Source organism: Myotis brandtii, unplaced genomic scaffold, assembly GCF_000412655.1.
Source record: "Myotis brandtii unplaced genomic scaffold, ASM41265v1 scaffold57, whole genome shotgun sequence".
Taxonomy (NCBI): domain Eukaryota; kingdom Metazoa; phylum Chordata; class Mammalia; order Chiroptera; family Vespertilionidae; genus Myotis; species Myotis brandtii.
Genome location: NW_005370133.1, coordinates 1,053,953 through 1,060,338, shown reverse-complemented (window position 1 = coordinate 1,060,338; position 6,386 = coordinate 1,053,953). Strand labels below are relative to the sequence as shown.

Below are 6,386 nucleotides of genomic sequence, written 5' to 3'. Positions count from 1 at the left end.
AGAGATTGAGAGGTGTAGAGGATCTACCTAATACATAGTCACAAACCCAAACAGACAACCAAAATTAGGAAACAAAGAAACAACCCCCAAATAAAAGAACTAGGGAATTCTCCAGAAGAAGAGATAAATGAAGCAGAGATAAGAAATTTATCTGAAACAGAGTTCAGAGTAAAGATGTTAAAAATGCTCAACAGTATGAAAAAAGATATAGTAACTATGAAAAAAGAACAGTCGAAGATAAAGAATGACAAGACAAAGAACACACTGGAAGGAATACACAGCAGATTAGGGGAAGCTGAGGATCGAATCGGTGGGTTAAATGCTCTAATCAAAAGGTGTAGGGTAGCTGAATGGATACAGAAACATGACCCAACTATATGCTGTCTACAAGAGAGCCACCTCAAAACAAAAGACACACACAGGATGAAAGTGAAGGGATGGAAAAAATGTTCCATGACAATGGAAAAGAAAAAAAAGATGGAGTAGCAATACTCATATCCGGCAAAATAGACTTTAAAAGCATCATGCTAAGTGAAATAAGCCAGTTGGAGAAAGATAAATATCATGATCTCACTCATTTTTGGAATATAATGAACAACATAAACTAAAGAACAAAAATAGAGACAGAGGGAAAGAAAAAATAAAGTTCAGAACAGTGAGTGGAGAAGCAATAGAACAAGCACAGACATATTTTAGAGTCAGATGTACCTGAGTTTGGATTCTAACAACCCTAATTACTTTTGTGATTGTGAGAAAGGTACTTAACCTCTCTGAGCCTCACCTTCTCCAGCTAGAAAAAGGGGCTGATAATTACTTCTTTTCAGGATTATTAAGGCCTTTATTAAATGGTAGCTACTAATATTTACTTCAGTTACACAGGGTGATATTTTAAGGAAAACATGCTTGTCTCCATGTGACCACCAGTGGGATTAAAAATCACAGGGGTTTCAACACAGGGAGGACAGTTCTGTAGGGTTGGAACCCAGTTGCAAAGACACTAGCTTCTCCTTCTGGCAGGCAGCTTTGTCACTCAATCCCAAGACAGCAAGCCCTGCACCTACCCAATTATCTTATTTTCAATTATTTCCCAAGCTCTTTCCCTTTGCCTGAACCCTTTTGTGCTGGTAATACCTTTGCTGCTGCAGCGTCAGCCTTGGATTGCAAATGCAAACCCAAATTTCTTGCCCTCTTCCTATTTTTGGGGTGGGGGAATTCAAAAGGAGAAGGGAAGTTTTTTGATCACAGTTGGAAATTTTACTCTTATATCTGAAAAGGACAGCAAAGTTTGGAATTAAAATCTGAGCCAAAAGATTGTTAAAAAATGTTTCTTATATTTTTCTGATTATAAAAATAGCACATCCTCCTTGGAGAAAAAATTAAGAAAATATGAAAAATTATAAAGAAAATTAAACATTGGGGGGGTGAGGGCATGAGCAGGGAAGTGGGAGGGCAATGCGGGAATAAGGACACATGTAATACCTTAATCAATAAAGAAAAGAAAGAAAATTAAAACCCAGTTTCAATCCCACTATCTAGATTATATTTCAGTGGGTTTCTTTTATCTTTCTATATATGTAAGACATATAAAAATTCTTATTTAAAAAAAAAACTGAGATTATAAATATAACTTCAATTCTTATTTTTTCATTTAGCATATAATAAGCATTTCACCACGTAATTTTAAATGCTCTTTGAATATTATCTTAATAGTTATATATCATATGAATTTACCATAATTTGCTTAACTAATTTCCTCTTGTTGAATAGTCAGGTTTCACTATTACATCTACTACTATAATGAATACTCTTATGTAAAAACATTTGTTCCTATATGCAATTATTATATTAGAAATTAGAACAGATTCTTAGTAAATGGAATTAATGGGCTAGCAAATGTTATGGGTGTTTTTTAAGGCTCTTGATACATATTGCTAAGCTGCTTTTCAGAAATGTTACACTAATTTATGCTCTTATTAAACATGAATAAAAGTACTATTCTCATCCAATCTGACCACTGGAACAACAAGCAGACATCACAAATGGATAAAAAGCATTTTCACTATCATGACAAATACTTAGGCCATAATAAGTAAGTAGAGGAAAAAACCAGAATACTAGTTGTAGATTAGGGTATATCCCCAAATGTATAAAGATATATATTTGAAAGTGATTACCATGAATGGTGAGACTATTAATTTTTTAATATTACAGTTTTATGTATTTCACAAATAGTATGTATTGCCTTTATAAAATAATTTTAAAATGAGGTATACATCATAATTCTATTTTTCATTGTTCAAAATTTTCTACAATAAACAAATAACTTGGAATAAAAAATAAAGAAGTAAAATGTATTTCAAATGTATGAGCTGCAATGAAATACTGCCTGACTTTTTCATTTAGAAAAGGTAATTTTTTCCTTTCCACTGGCAGCAGCCCCAGGCTCAGCCGTGACTGAGACCACAGCACAAAGACAGAGCTTTCATAAGGTGTCTGTACCTCATGAGTCCACAGTTCTGTTTTTTTCCTGCATCTGTTTATGTCTTTTCTTTTTAAAATACAATATTTGGTCTGGGGTAAAAATACTAATTCTATGAGCTGATTAAATAAAGATTGCTTCTTTATTTTCCCAAGCAATATGAGCTTAACTTATGCTTTCTGAAATGACTTTCTCTTTTAGCCTTGTTTTAATGATTATATTTTTTTTTTAATTGATTTGAGAGAGAAAGGGGAAGGGAGGGAGAGAGGATAGGGAGGGAAAAGGGAGAAGGGGAGAGGGGGGGGAGGAGGGAGAGGGAGAGAGGGATAGAGGGAGAGAAGGGGAGAGGGAGAGAGGGAGAGAGGGAGGGAGAGGGAGAGGGAGAGGGAGAGGGAGAGACCAATTTGTTGTTCCACTTATTTATGTATTCATTGGTTGATTCTTGTATGTGCCCTGACTGGGGATGAAATCCACAACTTGGTGTATCGGGATAATGCTCTAGCCAACTGAGCTACCCAGCCAAAGTCTTAATGATCATATTGACTATGCATCTTAATAGTAAACTGCCTTTCACATTATCACAAAGAAGTTCATATAGTGGTATACTATACAGCTATTTAAAAAATCTGTAAGTATTGATGGTAAATAATTTTCAAAATATGTGAAGCAAGGTACACACAATGTAAGCAGTGTGTTGCCATTTGTATGACAAAGGGAACTGTATATGCATGTATATGTACAGAATATCTCTAGAATGATATAGTAGGGGCCTCTGGAAAGAGGAAAGAGGAGATGAGAGGAAGGCTTATGTTTGCCTTTCTACTTTTTTGTGTTTGTTTTAAATTCTTTTCTGTGTACATTTTTTTAAAGTTTTTAAAAAATTCGTAGATGCTTTGAAAGTCATTTTACATGATGGTGGAATAAAAACTGTAAGTAAAAAGAAGTATATGAGCAAAGGCAAGTTACAAGAAAATATATCTGCTTTGTTAGGAAAAGATAGCCCTTTGTGTTAGTGTTTGGACCTCATTTGAAAATTTTCAAATTTTAGGATACTTGAAATTTTAATCAGTCATTCTTTTCAAGTTTCTTTTCATCTAATGCTCAAGACCTAGTAGTCTGAAAACTGGAACAGGGCGGAGAACTCTGCTTGCTAATGTTCACATCCCCAAAGCATACCAAGAAACAGATCACATCTTGTCTTTGCGATTTTCTCTTACGAGAAAAGTTGATAGAAAAGTATTTTCTACCGAATGGAGCTGTGGCAATCAACTAATCCTTGTAAAGTGTTTTCAAAATAAAGCTAAGCGTTGTCTGTGAGAGTGAGGGTGGAAGACAGACAGTGATTTTTCTCAAAATGGTGCACCTCTTTGTCTGGAAGTTCTAAACTAAAGTTTTATTTGATGGGGGAAGCCTCCAAGCCTACTAAAGCCCCAGAGCTTGACACAATTAACACACCCAATAAAACATTCAATATCCTAATCAGAATACCCACCTGTTTCTCAAACACAGGGAGCAAAGCACCAGACTTCCATAGGCCTCTGTGAATTTCTGTAAAGCTCTTAGCCCTGCACCAGGCTCTGTGAATTTCTGTCTGGCTTCAGCAGCAGAGAACAGCTTTTCAGCAATCTGCTCAGGAAAGCCAATAAGGGAATCAATGTGATCAACATTGTCGGAGATGAAGCCCAGGACCAAGCTGAAGAGGGATTTGGCAGAGTACCGAAGGTTCCCCTCCCGAGTGTATGTGAAGATGAAATGATCGGTCTTCTCTTTCTGTGCAGTATCATCTTCCCTGTTCATGCAAAGCTCCACAGAAAAGCCTTTGGGAAACAGTCTGAAAGGCCTTGGCTTCTGCAGGCTACTCCTGACGCCATCCAATGCCAGATTGACCATGTGCAGCTGCCCATTCTCTCGCACATAGATGGGCCCTGGGTCCAGGTGGTTTTCTGAGTTGAGGTAGTAAGACATTGCCTTGCTTGCAACTGCAAAAGCAAGGCACAAGGGAAGCAAATCCAATTAAAATGCCATTTGTAACATGTAACTTCATCTTGCTGTGCCCAGAGTTTTATGAGCCTACCAGGCAGGCCCTGTGGCTGGTTTGGGAAAATGAAGCTTACCAGTTGCCTATGAACTTTGGCACTGGAGACTGCTTCTATTGCCTCTACCTGGAATGCCCTTTCCTACCCTCCCCCTTTTCTTGTCTATCTGGTGATCTTCTATTCATCTTTCAGAATCCAGTTCATACCAGTATGTCATTTTTAAAATTTACCCTCAGGAAGTTTAACGCAGAAGTGGGCAAAGAATCATCGACAAAGTAAGTCATGGCAGCAGTTGATATTAGCAAAACAATGGGAAACAACCTAAATGTCCAAAAACAGGAGTGTTATTAAATAAATTATGATACATCCATACCATGGAATGTTATGCAGCCATTACTATTATAAAATTTTTATTGATTTGCAAGGTACAAATAGTACATTTGGAATTTATTATTTCTATTATTTTTAAACCATATATATATATAACAAAGACTAGAAATGAAAAATTCCCTTGCTACCATGGTACCTTCCTCACACTTCTTTGTTGTACTTGGCTCACTGCTCTGCTACTGATTTGTTTCTGGGTCTGTGTTCAGCTGGTTTGAGCTCCTTGAGAGGAGGGACCATGTTTAATTCAGCCAGACTTCCTAACAAAGTGCTCTGGCATGTCACAGGCCCTAAGCAGGTATTTGCAGAACTGCAGTTTACTCATTTGCTAAACCTTACACAGACCACAAGCAATAGGGTTTGTATTGGATTTACAAATGAAGACCTCTGTCACAAGAGCTAAATAAAAGCTATTCTAACCCTTGGAAGCATCACTTTTATTAAGATACTTTTAGGGCACTTTTGAGGTAAGATGAAATATTAAAAACAGTTGGGTATTTATGTGATCACATGGTTATATTTTGTATGGAAGCACTAACTGGAAGAAATACTTGTTTTCCTGAGGAACTGTGAGATTTCCAAATACACAAGAAATTGCTATGTTAAAGGAAAGTATTTGATTATCATTTCTACAACAACTAGTACACGAAATTCAAAAAGCTGCTATTATCTCTGAAAGACTTTCATTGACTTTTAAAGTGAACCCACCCAGCTTTTTCTGCATCGATGCAGGGCTAGGATGTAGCTATGATGACACTTAAAAGTGTCAGCAAACAAGTCAGTGATCAAAAATGCTGACTCTCTGAAGATCAAACAGTTGATCCTGTTTGTGGGCATCAGTACAATCCATGTTTCTCCCAAGGATAATTATGTGCGTAAAACACATCAGAAAAGAGGGCCTTGCTTAGGCTAAGAGCCTCACCCTTTTCTTTTTGCTCTACTCTGACTAGGCAATACCACCCACCAGGTAAACTGGCTGGGCTCTTTTCCCACTGGCCTTTGCCCATTTGGCTCCCTTTGGTTGGAATACCCTTCTCTGCTTCCCTGACTTAGCTAATTCCTACTCATCATTACCACCACCATCCCTCTCCTGGGAAACCTTCCCTAACCCCTGTACCAGTGCCTGTCTGGTTTTTCCCAAAGCACCAATGGCTCCTTCTACATAACACTTAGCACCATGTACTCTGTCTCCTCTCTTACCAATGTTCCCAGAGTTGTGAGCTCTTTGAAGGCAAGGCACTTATTTGATTTGTTTCTCATTCCCAGGCCCAACGTAGCGCCTGGTGTTGAGTAAGCCCTCAACAGATATTTGCTGAGATGAAGAGTGAGACCTCGAAGGGACAGGCTTAGTGCTCTGAGCTTCAGGGCCTGCTGATACTGTTGCTAGGAGCCAGCTCCTCTTCCAGGCAACAGCTGCAGCTCCTCCCCCACTTGCCAGACCCTTCTGCAGGTGGTAGAAGCAAAGCAAATGATGGGAGTATATT

General features: G+C 37.9%; 1 protein-coding gene across 5 annotated transcripts in view; it reads right to left on the bottom strand.

Annotated features, from left to right (window-relative positions):
• Window positions 1–6,386, bottom strand: part of LRRC42 (leucine rich repeat containing 42) — a 21,178-nt gene that overhangs the window by 12,084 nt on the left and 2,708 nt on the right. For 3 of the 5 annotated variants that reach the window (XM_014549781.1, XM_005878656.2, XM_005878659.2), the window contains one exon: window positions 3,972–4,458. In XM_014549781.1, coding sequence (XP_014405267.1) covers window positions 3,972–4,444 — 473 coding nt within the window. In that variant the 5' untranslated portion in view covers window positions 4,445–4,458. Of the gene's footprint in view, window positions 1–3,971; window positions 4,794–6,102; window positions 6,347–6,386 lie in introns of those variants that run through there. The other 2 variants (XM_005878657.2, XM_014549782.1) reach the window with 2 other exon arrangements.